The 20,166-nt window shown below is 43.7% G+C and overlaps 1 protein-coding gene across 1 annotated transcript; it reads left to right on the forward strand.

The window, feature by feature from the left end:
- Nucleotides 1-1,780: 1,780 nt before the first annotated feature.
- Nucleotides 1,781-19,564, forward strand: LOC103212238 (FHF complex subunit HOOK interacting protein 1A-like; the record flags this gene model as incomplete). Its single annotated transcript, XM_007958240.1, has 4 exons — nt 1,781-2,948; nt 11,900-12,078; nt 12,454-12,592; nt 19,311-19,564. Coding segments are annotated over 4 exons (1,740 nt in total), but the record flags the coding sequence as incomplete, so codon positions are not given.
- Between the last annotated feature and the right edge of the window lie 602 nt (nt 19,565-20,166).

Raw genomic sequence — 20,166 nt, forward strand, 5'->3', positions numbered from 1 at the left:
TGTGTCTGTGTTAATTGGTTTCCCTTTTCTTTGTTGAAGAGGGTCTGTGCAATCCTTCTGCCTAGTCCGCCATCTTGCTGGAACTCCCACACAGTAGGTATTTAAGAGATAGTTTTTTTTTTTTTTTAAGAGTAGGTAGCCATGGAACTCTGGTGGTACAGTGGTTAAGTGCTTGGCTGCTAACCAGTTTGAACCCACCAGTTACTACTCCACGGGAGAAAAGATCTGGTGTTCTGCTCCCATAAAGGTTACAACCTAGGAAACCCTATAGGGCAGTAATCATCTGTCCTGTGAGTCAGAACCGACTTGATGTGCACAACGAATCAACTTGATGTGCACAACAACAACAGAGTATACAGACAGGCTGTAGGAGCTCTGGTAGCACAGTGCCTAAGGCATTGGACTGCTAACCAGAAGGCTGGCAGTTCAAACCCACCAGCCACTCCTCGGAAGGAAGATCAGGCAATCTACTTCCATAGTAATACTGCCTCGGAAATCCAAGGAGGGGCCGCTATGAGTTGGGTCCGACTCTATGGCCATGAGTTTGGTTTTGGTTTTCTCATGATCTGCTTGGTGATGTAGTGGTTAAGGCATTTGGCTATTAACCAGAAAGATCAGAAGTTCAAACTCACCGGCAGCTCCATGGAAGAAAGATGAAGCGGTCTGCTTCTGTAAAGATTTACAACTTTGGAAACCCAATGGGGGTCACTATGAATAAGAATCAACTTGTTGGCAGTGAGTTTGTTTTGTTTTTTGGTGAACTGCTTCTGAAAAGTTATGGCCTTGAAAATCTGATGGAGCACAATTTTGACACACCTTGAGTCAGGGTCAACTCGATGGCAGCTAACAACAGAGTATATATTATTCCTTGTCTAAATTCTTTCTTTTAGGGAAAATGTAAACTTAAATGCGGATGTTTTTCATAGTTATTTCATCGATGATGTTAAGAACTTTCATATCAAAGGCAGTCAGAGATAACTGGTAACACAGGGAATATTCTTAGGTTAAAAGGACTATTTTGGTACTGAATATGACTTTACTGTAAGAGACCATTTTATACTCATCAACATCCCCATAGTTCCCAAGTAGGCAGAATGAGTTAATAATCTTTACTAAAAACCCAGAGTTTTTTGTAGAGAAAACTTGGCTCCCAACAGAGTACCTCAAATTCATGAATTACAGGCCTTCTATCTTAAAGTAAACTAAAGAACTTTTTAATCATTACCTATTCCATGGCAGGTACCATGGCATATTAGGAATATTACACATTTTAACTCTCTCAACAACCTGAGAGGTTGCCATTCTTAGCTCTTACTTCTATGATTGATACCCAGTAACAGTTCATGTTGGCTGTAGCCAGGATCTAACTGACCATATTGCTTTTGTTTTTCATCCTCTGTTATCACTAGTTGCCATGCCAACTTTTGGCAAGCCCATGTGTGTCAGAGCAACACTGTGCTCCACATTGTTTCCAATGTTGATGTTTTAGAAGTAGATTTCCAGGCCTTTCTTCCGAGGTGCTTCTGGGTGGACTTTAACTGCCAGCCCTTAGTTAGCAGTCAAACACATAAACCATTTGTATGACTCAGGGACTCTTGTCGTCTGTTAGAGTTTCTGTTCCTATCTTTTCTTTCAAAAAAAAAAAACTAACCATTTTTCATTTCAGAAATTATTTAATCAAACATTGTTGAAGGTCAGGTAGCTGGTCAGACAGTCTTAGAAGCTGAGTGAGACATATCCTGCTCACTCCATCTGTCCCCACACTTTTCTTAAATGTCAGAAAGGAACTTGTTCTAACTTGTTCCTGCTTTCTACTGCAGGGCCCATGGATCAGCCACTCCCTGAGGTGTTCTCTCCATCAGCCTGCATTGTGGAGTATGGGAAAGCCTTGGACATCAGCTACCTGCAGTACCTCTGGGAGGCCCATACCAATATCCTCCGCTGCATGAGGGACTGCTGCGTTTGGTCTGCTCTCTATGACGGAGAGTCCCCTGACCCTGAGACTTTTCTCCAAAGCCTCTCAGAGGAAGGCAGTAGAAACTCAGCCTACCCTGTGTTGAGGTTCCAGCATCCATTTCCCAGTAAGAGAGCATCTCAGCTGGCTCCAAGAAAAGAGAAGGGCCAGACAGAGCTGGAGTGGGATGACAGTTATGACACTGGAATCTCCTCAGGGGCTGACGTGAACTCCCCCGAACCTTGCAAGGCTATGGAGAACTCAGGCCCCCCAGCACCCATCGATCCCCCCAAACACATCCAAGAGATGAAGAAAAATGCTATTCTGCTCTTCAAAGGGTCCTACATCGAAGAGTCAGACTTCCAGGATGACGTGATGGTGTACAGGTTGTGTGCTGAGAAGGACTGTGAGGACACCAGAAATGCAGAGGAAGAGACTGGAAGGGCACCAGCTGAAGCCCAGACTAAGGATCAGAGTGCCCCCATAAGTAATGGCCCCCTTCCCCGTCTCCAGCCAGAAACAGATTCAAGGGAAGAACATAACAGGGACAACTTAGACTTGTTTCAAACTGTGTCCAAAGAACTGACACAAGAGAATGAGCCTAAAGTAGCAGCCCCAGAGTCAAACTTTGCCTTAACACCCCTTGTCTCTGAGGCAGAGCCCAACCCAGAGAGTGAAGATTTCATTGCCCAGTATGACCAGATCATTAAAGAGCTGGATTCTGGCTCGGAGAGCTTGATTAAACAGAATTCCCCCAACTCTGATCCTTTGCTTCTCACAAAGGAAGGAGAGAGGAAGGAGGAAGGGAGCCAAGAAGAAAAGAAAGATGAAGAGGAGGAGGGGAAGAAGGAACTAGAAGAGGATGAGGATGACTTTGACTCTTTCATAGCAGAAACTCCTGCTGTAGAGGCCCTGCCTTCCCCATTTGGGGCCAGAGATGAGACTGCCTTTGCCAGTCACCACCAAGTGAGGACTCAGAGCACCCCATTCACAGGTGACCATCTTAAGTTGCTTTGTGATTTCTGCTTTTGAAAGTATCTGTGTGTATTGGAATGGGAAAGTAAGGTAAGTGGAAGGAAAGAGCATTGTCAATTAATAGAAGGAAAAATATTTTTGTAAAGAGCAGAGAAGTGGTTTAATTTTAGTTTCATTTTATTTTGTCATTCTTGTAGTGATTATCTTGTTTTTTCAGCAAATTAGGAGCTAAATTTTTACTGTTTAGGAACTTCATTTGGTCTGTCTGTGATTAATTGGACTGATTAAGCCATGGAAATCCAGTCTTATTATTTAATAGTCTCATTTCCTTTAGTGTAATTATTGTTTTCTCTCTAGCACTTATTTTTTTAAAAATAATGCCTTTCTAGAGTGCATGCTCCATGAGGGCAAATAAACTCACTGCCATTGAGTCAATTCCTATGAATCAACTCACAGCGGCCCCCATTGGTTTTCCCAGGTGGTAAATCTTTATGGAAGTAGATTGCTCTATCTTGCATCCACAGAGTGGCTGGTGGGTTTGAACCATCAATCTTATGGTTAGCACTCATATGCCTTAGACACTGTACCACCAGCGCTTCTTCCATGAGGGCAAAGATGTTGTTTTATTGTCTCTTCTATCCTCAGTACCTGAACAGTAAACAGAGCACATAATAGGTGCTTAGTAAATACTTATTGAATGAATGTAGCTGTGTACCTACACTAGCAGTGCAATGGGGAGAGTTGCGCCTTTTCCTGAGAGCTCATTTCAGATAGTCACAAAATCTTTATTCAAAAACAGAGTGGAATTGCATAAACTCATAACTCTACTAAAACATGAGTGTGTTCCAGTGTCCCCCAGCAATGGGTGGACATCAAATAAGAGGCAAAAAAATAGCATAAGATACCAGATAAATAGGTTGGGGTGAAGAATTTATGATAGAAAATATCATTAAGGATTAACCTATAACATCTGAATCTGCCAGTCTTGGTGCAGAGGGTTCATTATTATCAGGGAAGGTGGGCATGGGATCCCTGAATGGTATTCAGGTAGCAAGGATAGGTCCTGGAAGAAGCTAGTGACACAAAGGGACAGACAATGGCTTGGAGTCAGGCCTGTGGGAGGTCCTGCCTCCAGCGCTCATTAACCACATAGCATAGGCCTCTCTGACCCTCTGTTTGCTCGTGTGAGGATCTAATGACAGACTGTGGAGGTCATTGTGATTGTTTTCACAGGCACTGTGGGAAAGGACCATGCTCCCATCACCTTCTACCATCCAGAATAGATTAACTCAGATTACCTTCTGGTCTAGCCAAGGAGGCCTAATGTGACAAGGAGCTCTTTCAACCTCCTCCCCCAATATTTATTCATGTGTTTACTGATGCCTGGAAATTTATTTAAACAGGGAGAAGTCTTTTAATTCCACAATTAAAGGGCTTGAGGTTCTAATTGAGATCACATTTCAGTGTGAATGACTTTTAATTAACATTCAATCAGTCGATCAGAAGTAAAAGGGATTATATAATGTTACTTTTCCCAGTTGATAAAACAAAGGGCTAAGGGAGTCGGGGGAGGAGGACCCTGGCTGATGGGAGGAGAGTTGTGCACTAGTCCAGGGCTGGGGTAACCTAGCCCATCACCAGTTCTCGTTGAGCTCATTCTGACTCAGGGCAGCTCCATGTGTGTGTCAGAGTAGAATTGCACTCCATAGGGTTTTCAAGGAATGATTTTTCAGAAGCAAATCACCTTTCTTCTGAGGAGCCTCTGGGTGGATTTGTACCTCCAACCTTGTACCACTCAGGGCCTCTAAGAGTAACCTAGAAACTTGCAGTTTTGCTCAAGGGCTGCCCCATTCACTCTCACCCAGCAGGAAATGCTAAGCTTTGTCCTGTGGTGTTTTGGTAGGACAGCAGGACAACCCATGCCTGATGAAGACTGTTTTTTAGAATACCATTGGTGGCATAGTGCCTAAGGCATTTGACTGCTAACCAGAAGGTTGGCAGTTCAAACCTACCAGCCATTCTTCAGAAGGAAGGTTGGGCACTCTACTTCCATAGTGATACTACCTTGAAAACTCAAGGAGGGGTTGCTATGAGTAGGACCTGACTCAATGGCACTGAGTTTTTTTTTTCCCCATGAAGGAGAGTCATCCCTGAGAAATATGTAAATTGAGGAAATGAAGCATACCTTGGGGTGGAGGGGGGAAGCTAAGACAGCACTTTATTAAATAATAATATTTTGCATGTAATATTAAACATAATGTGATTCTTTGATACATATGCATCATTTTACATAAAACCTTGCCTTTTTCCTCCTTTGAAACATGTACCCAGCTTTAGGAGACATCTTTTCTGTTTCCATGTATAGGAGCTTTGTAGATTCCAAACTTCTAAATATCTCTAATAGGCTGAACTTCCTTTCTCCTCAGGAGTCCTGCTTTCCAGGACTCCAAAGAGGGATGACTTTGTTTCCCAGTAAAATCAGAGTATTCAGTTTATCTGTCTTATTTTTTACTTATTCATGCATTTGGCGATCTCTCTCTCTGTCTTTCTCTCTTTTTAACCAAACATGCCTTTTTTGTGTGTGTGTGATTTGGGTGAAAGTTTACAAAGCAAATTCATTTCCCTTCCACAGTGCATACACATTTTATTTCATGACATTGATTGTAGTCCCTACAATGTGACAGCTCTCTTCCCAGTTCCTTCTTATGCCTTTTCTATACATTCCTGCCCTGTGAGGTATCTCCCTGTGCAAATGCTGCCCTTCGGATCTCCCATAGGTGATTGTTCTAAGGAGTGCACCTACCTCGTGTAAATGTTCACCTTAAAGGCCTATCCATTATCTGACTGGAAGCCCCAGGATTGAGTTCAATACCAGGCCCAAAGGGTGACTAGGAGCCATAGCCTCAGGTATTTCACCAGTCTCCATCAGACCAGCAAGACTGGTCTCTTTTTTTTATGATTTTGAGTTTTGTTCCACGTTATTCTCCCACTCTATCCAGTATCTCCTATTTTGATCCTTCTCTGAGTGGTTGACATTGGTAGCCAGGTACCATCTAGTTCTTTTGGTCTCAGGGTCATGTAGGCTAATGTTCACATGGTCCATTTGGTAGTCTTTTATTAATAACTTAGTATTTGGCAGATGCTATACTAGATACAGGAACTCTGGTAGCATAGTGGCTAAGATACTTGCCTGCTAACCAGACGGCTGGCGGTTCAAACCCACCAGCCACTCCTCGGAAGAAAGGTTGGGCAATCCTACTTCCGTAGTGATACTGCCTCGGAAACCCAAGGAGGGGTCGCTATGAGTCGGGGCCGACTCGACGGCACATAACAACAACAACAACATACTAGATACAAGGAGCTCTGGTGGTGTGGTGGTTAAGATACTTGGCTGCTAACCAAAAGGTCAGTGATTTGAACCCACCAGCTGCTCTGCTGAAGAAAAATGAGGCAGTCTGCTTCTGTAAAGATTTACAGTCTTGGAAACCCAATGGAGTTGGAATGAACTCGATGGCAGTGAGTTCAGTTTTGGTTTTATACTAGGTACAGGGAACCCTGGTAGTGAAGTGATTAAGTGCTCAGCTATTAACCAAAATGTCAGTAGTTTGAACCTACCAGCTCCATGGTAGGAAGATGTGGCTGTCCTCTGGTAAAGAATATAGCCTTGGAAACCCTCTAGGCAGTTCTACTCTGTCCTGTAGGGTTTCTAAGAGTCAGAATCAATTTGTTGGCAATGGGTTTCATATTAGGTACTAAGGAGCTATGTGGGCACAATGGTTAAGCACTCAGCTGCTAATTAGAAGGTTGGTGATTCGAACCCACCAGCTGCGCTGTGGGAGAAGGAGGTGGTATTCTGTTTCTGTAAACATTACAACCTTGGAAACCCTATGGACAGTTAGTTCTACTCTGTACTGTAGGGTTGCTAAGAGTCAGAATCAACTCATTAGCAATGGGTTTCATATTCAAACCCTTTGGGCAGTTCTGTTCTGTGTTTTAGTGTTGCTGTGAGTTCTATAGGGTTTGGTTTGGTTTATACTAGGTACTCAAACTCTCACTGCTGTTGAGTCAAGTCAATTTATAGTGACCCTTGCTTGGGTTTCCGAGGTGGTATCTCTATGGAGGTAGATTGCCCATATCTCCTTTCGAGGAGTGGCTTTTGGATTTGAACCGCCAGCCTTCTGGTTAGCAGTCAAATGCTTTAGGCACTACACCACCAGATCTGGAATTCACAGTCTTTCAGAAGAGACATCAACAAGGAACTAGACTCCCTTAGGAAGAGATGTTGTATACAAAGTCCTACAGGATCCCAGTGAGGGTGGGAGGGGTGGGAAAGGCTTCACAGTGCTGGGGCATGAACAATGAGTAGAAATTCCCAGGTAAAAGTGGACCAGAATGGAAGTCTAGGCAGCAGAAACAACAAGTGGGCAGACAAAGGAGCCTGACAGTGCTTGGGGTATTTTGGGAAGAGAATGTGTAGATAGAGTGGAGTCCCTGGGTGGTGTAAACAGTTAACATGCTCAGCTGCTCACCAAAAGGTTGGAGGTTCAAGTCTACCCACAGGCATCTCAGAAGAAAGGCCTGGAGATCTGCTTCCAAACAATTAGCCATTGGAAACCCAGTGGAGCACAGTCCTCTAACACACAGGGGTCATCAGGAGTCAGAATCCACTCAATGGCAACTGTGCCCCCCCCCCCCCCGAATGTGTAGAACATGGATCATGCGGGCAGAGAGGTGGAGAAAAGAGGCCAGAAAACTTGGTTGATGCCAGCTTTTGGGGGGCCTTTGGGCCAAGCTGAGGAATAGGGTCTTTATGCCTTTGGCAGTAAAGTATTAAAGTTGGGGAAGTGATGTGACTGGATCTGTGTTTGAAAGAGTTACACTTGGTGGTAGTGAGGAAAGTTGGTGCCAGGGAAATCAAGTCAGAGACTCTTGCAGGCTTACCAAAATTCAAAATGCACCAGTGCTTTGATCCAATAATGCTGCTTCTAGGAACATTTCCTTAGAATATTTGTGCCAAGACGTATATGTAAGAATGTCCTTTGCAGTGTTGTTTATAATAGAAAAGACGAAACAATCCAAATGCCCACTGGTAGGAGACTAGTTTATTTAAGCAACACACATAACAATTGAATATTCTGAGAAGAATGAGGCAACTCTGTGTATGATATGATGATATGATATGATATGGGGTAGCTTCCAGGATAGATTGTTAAGTGTAAAGGCAAGGTGCAGAACAGTGTGTAGAGAATGTTTTTATTTAAAACACACACACACACACACACACACACACACACACCTGGAGACACATAATGTATTGTCTGAGAGAGTATGAGCACTAGAGACAGGATGTCTGAATTAAAATTCTGACTCTATCATTTACTGCTCTGTTCATTTAGCATTCTGCCTTATCTTTCAATGGGGATGAGTAATAAACATACTGGTCACTAGTATTAAGTGAGTTGATACAAAGAAGACTACTACCTGTTACATACTAAGTACTTAACATTTCTGGAATACTACACTAGAATCTGTTGTCTCTGGGGAGAAGGCTTGTGTTTTAATTGGATACCTTTGTACTGATTGGAAAAAAAATTTTTTAATCTCAATTAAAATAGAAAGACTCTGGCCCAGTGTGGTGCTGCCAGGTGAGGTGAAGATGAAGGTCTGCACTCAGAGGTGTTTCCAAGGTAGAATGAGCAGAGCTAAGGCCCAGGATGGATGGAGGCCCTATCCTTGGAATTAGGAGGAGGAAGCAGGTGGACTGAGGCAGTTGATAGGGGTACTTAAGGGGAGAAGAGTGAATGACAGGGAGGAGTGGTAGAGATAATCCTAAGGAAGGTTGGACAATCTACTTCTGTAGTGATACTGCCTCAGAAACCCAAGGAGGGGTTGCTATGAGTCGGCGCCAGCTCAACAGCACATAACAACAACAACAACAACATGGGTGGGTAGTTTATCTGTCCCCCTTGGAGAAGGGAAAAAAAAAATACACCCTCCACCTCCCATACATACCTGTGGCATTCCAAATTATAGCTGAGTTTTCTGATTTTTAGCTGCTTGCCAGTTTCCCCTAGCAATTGCTTTTTATTAAGCAGGTATTTTTGTTGTTGTTGTTTGTTTGTTTATTTATTCTTTAAGTGGTAGAAGGGAGCTCTGGTGATGTAGTGCCTAAGGCATTTGACTGCTAACCAGAAGGCTGGCGGTTCAAACCCACCAGCCACTCCTCAGAGGGAAGGTTGGGCAATCTACTTCCGTAGTGATACCGCCTTGGAAACCCAAGGAGGGGTTGCTATGAATCGGATCCGACTCGATGGCAGTGGGTTGTTTTTTTTTTGTTGTTTTTTTTTTTTTAAGTGGTAGAAACAAACTAAGAATAAAACAGGGATTTGAAAAGTTTTAATATATATTTTTATTGCACATGCCTAGGAAGTTGTAATTAATGTTATTAGTGGATTATAATGACAGTCTGCTGACCTTGGCCTATTACTCTGTCATTCAAGAGAGAAAATGTGATGCAGTTCTACTCTCCAAAGGGTGCTGGGTTCAAGCTTTTTTTTTTTTTTTTTTTTTTTTCCTTCTTTATTATGATGGTGATGGACTGGAGATGGTCCCTCCTGGTGACTTTATTGGTGAGGCCAAGTACAGTCTAGGGCAGTGGAAGGACAGTTGGGAGATCACATTTGGGACATATGTTTTACAGAAGACTCTACCTACCTAAATATGTCTTGATTCACCTAGCTCTGCTCGCTCTGGAAAGAAATAGATGCAGATTTAGGAACTGCTTGGAGTCAGAGGAGATGGAGAAGAGCTGAATCTGGGGTTGAGGCAGGCGAGAGGAAGCAACCTTGTCCCTGTAGAGCCACCTGAAAGGCCAGAATTATGTTGTAATGCTGAAGAAGAGTTAGCAGTGGCATTTCTAGAGTGCTTGATGGGAAAATCATTAGTTGCTTTCAAATTGGGCTTCTAGTCTTAGTCTGAAATTTGTGAATGTGTTTGGCACTCTCCCCGTTTTGTTCACTTTTTCAAGGGCTGTCTAGTTGAAGAGTTTATTTACCTCCTGCGTCATGGAAAGTGACCAAGGAGCTCTGCGATCTATCCACCCCAAGGATGGGGAAGTTGGGCATAACCACATGAAGACTCTGCATTGAGGGCATGGTGCCTTTCCTGTGTATTGAGACCATTAGGGGCATCTTCTGTATTCCTAAAAATAAAAACCAAACTCACTGCCATCGAGTCTGATCCGACTCATAGCGACCCCCTCCTTGGGTTTTCAAGGCAGTATCTCTACAAAAGTAGATTGCTCAGTCTTCCTTCCGAAGAGTGGCTGGTGGGTTTGAACTGCCCTAGAGACTGCCAGAAGGGTGGCGGTTCAAACCCACCAGCCACTCCTCGGAAGGAAGGTTGGGCAATCTACTTTCGCAGTGATATCACCTCGGAAACCCAAGGGGTCGCTATGAGTCGGGTCCGACTCGACAGCATGTAACAACAACAACAGAGATTGCCCTAGAGACTGCTCTGGAGATTGAACTGTCAATCTCTGTTTCTTGCCTGTGTTGGTAAAAGGTTTAGGTTTAATGTTTCCATTTATTACTGATAGCTTCTGTTTTCTTGCAAAGGGTTCTATTCTCTTACACTGCCAGGGCTTCTGAGAGAAATACCTTGTGATGAAGTATCCTTTTGTTAAACTCATATTAATGTTGGTGAAGTCTTTATAAGGCATGTTTATTCATCAGAGGTTGTGAGCTTTTTGTTATAAATATGTCATAGTTTAGTGGCGTCACCAATAGCTCCACTGGGGGAAATACAAAATTCTCACTGAGTTTTTGCTTAATGGAACACTTTTATTGAAAAAATCTAAAACATCTACAAGTAACTTTTTTTAATGCTAGATCATTTTTCTTGATATCCTCTGCTTTCAGTGAACTTAAACATGAAGCATATTAATTTTTTAGCAACCTACATTAGAAGCTTTTTTGCCAAACTTTTTTTTTTTTTTTTTTTTTAATGAACTGCTTTTATAGTTGTGTGGATTTTCTTTTTAAAGAATCAATGAGATGCCAAACTACAGCTCCCAAAATTGAGTCCCTTCATTCTAATCTTAGATTTGAAGTGTGGTTACTGAATTATCCAGGGCTTAAAGCTAATAGCCTAGGGCTTCACTCCACACCTTATCTTTCTCCACGTTCTTGCCCATTGTGACACTTGATCAAGCAGAATCTTTCTCAGAGTTCTTGTTTGGGATGGACGGTTTGTATTCACAATGTTGGTCATGGGTAAACGTCGTTTGTAGGTGTTTGGCAATCTTTAATGTCACCAAAAGTTTGTTTTGATGGCTGCTAATGTTTGTATAAGGAGTCCTGGTTTGTATAAGGAGAATACAGCGGGTGAGTATTTGGCTGCTAACCAAAAGGTCAGCAGTTCAAACCCACTATTTTGTCTGTGGAGAAAGATGTAGTAGTTTGTTTTGGGAAAGATTATAGCCTTAGGAACCCTATGTTTTAGTTCTATTCTGCCCTACAGATCACTAAGAGTTGGGATCAACTCAACAGCAATAAGGTTTTTTTTTTTTTTTTTTGGTTAATGTTTATATGCAACCTTACAACACACATTAATCATGAGATGATAGGTGTCATGTTTTTCAGCATTGGCAGCCCCTAGATATGCAGAAAGAGTATGGAGAGGTATATTTTAATTTTAAACATTAAATTATTTATGGTCTGATTCTTTTCAGTCTGATGATTTTCAGAGTATTAAAACTTTCATGGAATCAAAATAATAGCTTGCACTGAATCTTTCTGCTTTCTTTTTGTGGGTGTGGTTCTTTGTTTTTGTTTTGAGGCAGTAGTGCCTAGGTTTGGACCTCGTGGCCTGCAGTAGTTTGGAGGCTGTGGCTCCAATGGCTCCTTAGTTGTTGAGGAAAAATGTCCCCACGTGCCCAGCCAGCCCTCAATCTTTGTGTTCCTTCTGCAGGTCCATTCATCAGTGTGGTCCTGTCAAAACTGGAGAACATGCTGGAGAACTCTTTACATGTTAATTTGCTACTTATTGGGATCATCACTCAGCTAGCCAGCTACCCCCAGCCACTCCTGCGTTCTTTTCTGCTCAACACCAATATGGTCTTCCAGCCAAGTGTACGCTCTCTCTATCAGGTACGTTAGTTAGCTGGGCTCACATCCAACCTGTTGACTTCATGGGTGCTAATATGCTGGGTCCCTTTCTTCCTTCCTCTTGTAATTTCTTTTTTAATTCCTCTTTTCTAATTCATTTCATTTCCTACTCTGTGTCCTATTGAGCTGGTTGTGCTGATTATTCTAGACAAACTGCAAAGCTTCCTTTTAGTTCAGTGTTTCAGGGCTATCTACCAAGAACACCCAGGCTGTTAAAAATGAGCAAATGCCTAATATTCTAATAGTGTGTGGTGTCTTCCCCATGCCCCATACAGGCTACACCTGAAAGATATATTGATAACTGTGGGTGGAATTCCCGTTGTGAAGCATTAATATCATTAATGTTGTTTTTGACAGGTCCTTGCATCTGTGAAAAACAAAATTGAGCAGTTTGCTTCTATGGAGAGAGATTTCCCAGGACTCCTTATACAAGCCCAGCAATACCTGCTCTTCCGAGTGGACATGAGTGATATGACGTCTGAGTCACTAACCAAAGGTAACTGATATTGTCCCACTGTGTCTGTCCTTAAATGGCTGCTCCTCTATTGCCTCAGCTCTCTGGTTTGGGCGTCCTGTATGCATTCACAAACGTTTCACTGGTTCCTGGCCTCTGGAAGCATCTAAAGATATTTTCATTTTTACCCAACAGGAAGGGGCCTACTATTACTGTTCTTAAATCTGGGGAGAGATCTGGAGAACCTGCCCACACCTCATCTGTTTCCACCCTGAAGTATCTAGAGGGCATTTATTTTCCTTAGAGTAGTTCAAGGAAGGGGCTGATGTGTGGGTTATTGTCAGGCTAGAAGTAAATAACTCAGCTAGAAAGAGGCATCATGTGTACACCCAAGTCTTCTATTGGCCATCCTGACCCTGAGGGGAACATCCATTCTCTTTATTGTGTTTTCAGAGGTTCTCAGGCCAAAAATAAATGTGCTTTAGGGCTCTAGGAGGTAAAATCTGCTCGGTTGGACTAGAAGAAGTAAAGTTTATGCTCAGCCTAAAATTCCTGAGAATGCCTATACTCAGCTTTAGAGAAGATGGTGAGATGGGGCTCTGGCAGAACAGGTAGGGAAAGTGGGGTATGAGTGCTGAGGGGAAAGCTGGGAGTGGGCCTGCCAGTCAACCAGGCCTGGGAGCTCAGACCTCTGCCTCAGTAAAGCTTGAGTTAAATAGATTCAATGACCAACCACTTGTCTTTTGAGGTGTGACTCAGGCCTTGGTGAGCACAAACTACAAAATGCCCTATATTGCTGTGATTCTGAATAATTCTCACACAGACAAGTAGGGCTTCTTGTGGCAGGTGAACAGTGGAGAGACAGAGCCTCTCTGTCCTGGGCTCAGGTCACTTGCTCAGAAACAAGGTTGGGAGTAGTCTACAGACATGTGACTCAGGGCAATTTTCTAATGTTTCAAATAAGCTGAAAACTACCCAGAACTCTGAAGGCTTGATCCTGCCTCTGTGTAGCTGTGTGGTCTTGGTCACTTTGCATTGCTGGGTCTCAGATCTTTTGACTTTTAAATAGAACTCTGGCTGTGATGCATCTTTAGGGCACTACAGTCAGATTTTGAAAGAAAGGTGGGCCTGATGCCACTGGTAAATGATGCTTAATAAATTAGGCTTCAGCAGGCAAGGTTATTCATGGGAAGAAAGAAGTCCCTACTTGGTGGAAAGGCAGACTATAACTGGCTTCTCTTAACCATGTAGGTAGTCAGACTGTTAGCTTCATTCCTCCTGAACAGGGAGTGTGGTAGTTAAGGTTGTGTGTCAACTTGGCTTGGCCTGGTAGAGTGGCTGGGCAGATGGATATAGTATTCCCCATGATGAGACTGGTAATCAACTCTTAGTGGAATCTACTGGGAGCAGCTGAATAGCTGCCTTAAGGATGTGGTCTGCTTCCTGTATATAAGAAACAGCTTTGGGAATGGTCTCTAGCCTATAGCACACTTGAACCCTGCTATGTAGTCTTGTCATTGTTCAGCAGCCTGCCATGCTCTGCCAACCTTGGGACTTTTAGTGAACTTGAGTTAATGGCGTGCTGTGTGGTTTGGTAACATCAGGACTGTGCCTTTTTACTTGTCAGTCTCAGCAGCCTCCAGCTTCAGTGGGCCAAGAGCAGGAGGCAGAGCTGAAACCCAAGCTGAGGGGCTTTCACCCAGCCCTAGAGCCTGGCACTTTGAACTCAGACTTAAAGCCTCCAAACTGTAAGAGAGTAGATTCCTGTTTGTTAAAGCCATTCTGTTTGTGGTATAGTCCTGTCAGAGTGGCACTAGGTAACCAAAACAGGGAGTGTGATGTTATAACCCACCCTATGAGAGAAGTCGCATCAGTTAGCTTTTTTATATAACATACTATGCAAAAGCCCAGCAGCTTAAAACAAAGCCATTTGTGATTGCTTCTGAGTCTGTATAGTTAGCTGGGTAGTTCTGCTGATCTGGACCAGACTCAGCTGATGTTGACCGGACATCCTTGTGTATCTACTGTCAGCAGATGGCTGGATGTCTAGGATGGCCTCACGCATGTCTGTGGCTGTTGGCTGGGGTGATGGGAATGATAGATGTATGTGCTTCTCATCATCCAGTGGTTAGCTCAGGTTTGTCAGTATCACAGCTGTAGGTTTCAGAGTGAGAGCAGAGGCATACAAAATCTTCTGAGGCTCAGGCTTGGGCCTCACATAGGTCAGCTCTGCTGTGTTTTGTTGGCCAAAGCAAGTCACAGGGCCAGCCCAGACTCAAGAATGGCGGACAAAGCCTACCTCTTGGTGGGAAGAACTGCAAAGAAAAATGGCTGTGTGTCCAGCCAAAAAAAAAGAAAAAACGGATATTTTTTTTAGTCTGCTATACAGAAGGTAGATTGACACAGTGGCTGTAAGGAAGGGCTCAAACATAACAATAATTGTGAGGACAGCACAGGATGAGGCAACATTTCATCACTCTAAGATCACTATGAGCTGCCATGAACTCGATAGCACCTAATGATGACATACAGGAGACCTTTTGTTGTATTTGAAGGCTTTGTCTTCATTTGCATTTTATAGTTTTTGAGATGATTTCCCAGGTAATCAACTTTCAAATAACACTGTGAAATGGGCAAGAAAGAGGTTCTTTTTGCCTCATTATCAGATGAGGAAAATGGAGCTGGAGGCCGAGGGTAGTAAGGCAGGATCTTGAAGCCTAAGTGAGTGAGACAGCCCTGCCTAATTCATAGAGATGAGCACACACACGCACATGCGCACACACGCACACTGCCAACACTGTGCACTGAGCCTTAACCAGCACGTCCAGGGAGAGTGGGAGTGGAATGGGACAGGTGGGGTTGTTCAAACCTTGTGCTTTGCCCTGGCTTCAGACTGATAGGCATGGTTGCCAGAGATGTGCCCAGGGAACTTTTTCCCAACTCACAGTGTTGTCGATATAGTCATCTACCATCGATGGTTTTAAGGTCTGCGACACTCAGGAGATTTTGACTTGTGGGAAGCTTCTCTTGGGATGGAAGACTTTCCTTTTAATTGAGTTTCTCAGCTTAAGTTTCTAACGTCTCTCAGATTAGCAAAGTGACACCCTCCCTCCAACTTAAAAAATCTTTACAATTGTAGAAAGAGAAAGGTTCCTGTCCGCTTGTACAAAACCAACTTCTGATACATTGAGGATGATGTGAGTGCTGTAAATGAATTAAGTCAGGAAGCCCGAGTTCTCACTGGACACCCAGCCATTTTGTGATTAAGAATCATGCTAATGGACCACATACTTGGTTTCCATTGTCCGTGTGCTATGCCCTTTACCTGACACTGCTGACAAGGTGATGAGCCTGTAATGGATCTCTGCCCTAACTTCTGAAATCTTCCCACTATTAGCCTTGAAAACTCTCTGTTGCAGTTTTTCATACACAGGGCAGCATTTCAGAAAACCACTCCTCATTCTGACATTTATTTATATTTCCTGTCCTCCCTGCCTTTTTCTTCAGGTGCTTGCATGTGCTTGTTGAACCCTTTTATGAGGATATAACTGAGGCACCTGTAGTCTGAGCTGTTCCGCTGTGCAGCCCCTACCTTCCCTCCACCTCCTGGCAGTCCCTGTAAAGAACAAGTCTTCTCACTAACACATCAAACAGAAGCAAGCGGCAGTGTGACTGCCCCCCAGAGCAGAGGACTTCTTCTGCCGCTGCCACATTATCTTTCTTGAAATGATTGGTCTCTGAGGTTCAGCCACTTGTCAGGCTTTTAGTTTTTCCCTCAAATACCTTGCAAATCATGGAGTAAGGGTTCCTTGTATTTACTCATACTCAGCACTTTCACTGATTTCTAACACTGGAAGGGAAGTCAGCAGGTATTATCCCCATTTTGAAAAGAAGGAAACTAAGAACGTTGCAAGTTCCCAGTAGGAACCATAACTTGCAAGTCTCCTTGCCTTTAAATCTGGAGTGACACAGTGAAAATACAACACTGCAGAGGTATCTGTCGCTGATGGAACCTCTTTAGGATTAGCTGTGCAAGCCCTTGGTCTTCCTTACTGGGTGTCTCCTGCCTTACTGGAGACGATTTTGATTCTTGGATTCAAACTGGATAAATGAGCCACTAAAAAAACCCTTTTTGGGGGTGGAGTGGAGGAGTGAATTTGAAAGAGAAAGGTGAAGATGAGAAATGATGAAGATGAGCCAATTCCAATGCAGCGAGGATCAGGAGTAGGAAAGACCTTATGTGATTGGTTCCATCACTCATTCATTCAACAGATATTTATTATCTCCTGCTATCAATAGGGACTGAGTTAAAGAGTGTGAAGGACACATTATCTGATAGGGGCTCAGACCTCCAAAAGCTCAAAGTCTCGTTAGTTTTCAGGTGCTATCCAGTCAGCTACGACTCATAGCAACCCTAAATGCAATAGAACAAAACACTGCCCAGTCCTACAACACCCTCAGTCCTTGTGATGCTGGAGCCCATCGTTATGGCCACGGAGTCAATCCATCTCATTGAGGGTCTTCCCCCTTTTTGCTGACTTTACCAAACATGATATCCTTCTCCAGCGACTGCTCCCTTCTGACAACATGACCAAAGTGCATGAGACAAAGTCCTAGTCTGGAACTAGTGCCCAGGAGAATCTCACTCCCCAAACCAAAAGAAAACCAAATCCATTGCTGTACAGTAGATTCCAACTCATACCAACACTATAGGAAAGTATACAAATGCTCCATAGGGTTTCCTAGGCCATACTCTTTACCTGAGCAGTCTGCCTCATCTTTCTCCCTTGGAGAAAATTGGTTTGAACCACTGACCTTTGGGTTAGCAGCTGAGCGCTAAAGCACTGCTCACTGGCATCCAAATCACCTTCCTTGTGAGCTGTGCTGGGCCCTTTCTTGAAGAGCTACAGTGCCTTAGGGCTAGTGTGGGGGTAGGGGAGGCAGGGTGTTTCCAATGTTGACAGTGTACCTCAGTGACAGTAACACCATTTTCCTCACTCCATTGTCTGGGCATGTTGTGGGGTTTTGCTGAAAGGTAGCAGCACACAGATCCTCAACTTTTCCAGTTCTTTATGGCTTTAATTTAGTAGGATATTTAAAGCAGTAAAATGGAAGATTTTTTATTTATTTATTTTTAACACTAAAGACTATGGTAGTGCAATGTGGAAAGTACTATAAATGTCAAGAATTTTTAGTACTGTAGTTAAGGCTTCCCACTCTGAGAAGAGTGTTGAAAAATGGATCTGAATTCCAAAAAGCAGCCAAAATAATGAAGAACTTAAATATAATGATTTATAAGAAATAATGAGACTGTTGCAGGAGAAAGATGTGGCAGTCTGCTTTCATAAAGATTTACAGCCTTGGAAACACTATGGGGCAGTTCTACCCCATCCTACAGGGTTGATAAGAGTCAGAATCGACTGACAGCAGTGAGGTTTGATTGGTTTAATGAGACTGTTTGGGTATGGGGCAGAAGAAGGCATAAATAATTCCTACAAATATATGAAGGCTGGAGATGTTCAGGAATTAAAAAGTCAGTGAACTGTTTTAATTGGTGACATTGATTTGATATGAAAATGCAAATCACTTGAATATGTTAAAGTATGGGCTCATATCATTGTAGACCTATGTTATTTAAACTGAGATCAAAACTCCTGGAAATCCTCCTTAATGTAGGCATCAAGCCATCTGCTGTCACTAGAGCCGTGGTCATGGGGAGTTCTCAGTCTGATCTTACCAGCACCTCAGTTCCTCTCCATTATTTCCATCATTCAAAGACTTTGGGACAAACCTAATTTTCTTTTTTTTTTTTAAAAAAGGCTTTTTAAAACTTTTTCTCCTTAAGAACTAGAAGCCCTAACCAGAAGGAGAGAGAAGGGGGTCAACCAGGAAGTACTAGGGGCCACGGCATGAGCCGCAGAGAGCTGGGAGTGGCTCGTTTAATCTAGCCTCCTCCTGTACCTATGCCATGTAATGGGGTTTAACCAGCAAAAAGGTAGAATGGTCACCCTAATACCGGGAGCTTGGAGAGCAGGTGGAACCACTGTTGTTGTTAGATGGCATCGAGTCCGCTCTGACTTATAGCAACCCTAGGTACAATAGAATGAAACACTGCATGGTCTTGTGCCAGCTTCACAGTCCTTGCTATACCTGGGCCTGCCATTGCAGCCACTGTGTCAATCCATCTTGGTGAGGGCCTTCCCCTTCTTCGTTGACCCTCCATTTTACCAAGCATGAGGTGGAGCCACTGGGCATCCCTAAATAGCCTTCCCGGTGGGCTCTGTCCTTAGTCAGTTAATGCCGGTGGCAGAAGATGCCTTTCTGATTGCATTCCCCTCCCCACATCCTGGCCATGGAGAGTTCTTGATAAATCTACATTCTTGCTGTGGTTTCTACATGGAGCTCCTTATATAGCATTTGGATGAAACTCTTATGTCACAGTTACCTGCTGAGGTAAATGTGTGGACCAAGATGTATGGGCTTCAGAACTCAGTCTGAGCCCATGACCAGGAACTCCTCTCCTGCACCCCACCCTTTAAAAAAGGCTTCTGTTATTTCTTCTCTTTAAAAGCTGGAAGCCCTGACCAGGAGAGTGAAGGGGGACACAAGGAAGCGCTAAGGGCCAGAGCATAAGCTGCAGAGAGCCGGGAAGGGAACTGAACCCAGCACTAGGAACTCCCCCACCCCCACTTTTCATTGATTGGCAGGGAAAAGAAGAGCTATGAAGGGCCACAATGACAGCCCTTGTTTCTGGTTTCAGATCTCATTCAGGACGCTTCCTGGACAGGAACTGGCAGGAACCTTTTGGACGGCCCCCCAAGGGTGCTTCAACCTTTCCTGACCAACAGAGCCAAGGTGGCTGGGGCACCCCCAGACCTGCCCCTGCCAGTGAGGAACACCATGCTTGCCGCTGCCCTCTTCCCGGAGTTTCTGAAGGAGCTGGCAGCCTTGGCCCAGGAGCACTCCATCCTGTGCTACAAGATCCTGGGTGACTTTGAGGACTCCTGTTGTTAGGGTTTTTTTTTTTTCTTCCCCAAATAGAGGTTCTTGTTTTATAAGGTTTTAATGTTTTGACTGAATGTTAAATGAAAAGCTGCTTACAAAAATTTCTACTTTGATATTTCCTGACAATACTTGATTTAAGGGAGACATTTTCTTCGTCTCTCCTCTCTGTCTAGCCGGGTCTTTCTACCTTATGTTATGTGGAATGTAGGTCTTGTAAGCTGACCGCTCTTGGGCAGGCTTGCTTGCTTCCTTACATTTTTTTGGTTCTTCTCCAGTCCCCATCATCGCTCCTCTTGCAGCTCAGATGGTACCGAGTGAGTATCGGGATCTGGTGGTTTCTCGAAGTGCCCTGTGTCCAAGACTGGCTCTTCAGCAGCACCTGAAGAATGCACAGCTCCTGCTGCTTCTGTATTTAGCTTCCATTTTATAAAAGGGATGACTAAGGATGGGCAGCCCAGCCCCTCTTGCCTTCATCACACAAGCACAGGTCACATGACTTTTCCTTCCGGGACGTTTACTATCCGATACATGTTGCCTTATGGTGCAGGCAAAGCCACTAGCTGCCTGGGAAGTGAGATATCATTTTGGAGAGACTATGGAATGCAGGGAAA

This window comes from Orycteropus afer, unplaced genomic scaffold (assembly GCF_000298275.1).
Source record: "Orycteropus afer afer isolate SDZICR_OR568_19922 unplaced genomic scaffold, OryAfe1.0 scaffold00889, whole genome shotgun sequence".
NCBI classification, from domain to species: Eukaryota; Metazoa; Chordata; class Mammalia; order Tubulidentata; family Orycteropodidae; genus Orycteropus; species Orycteropus afer.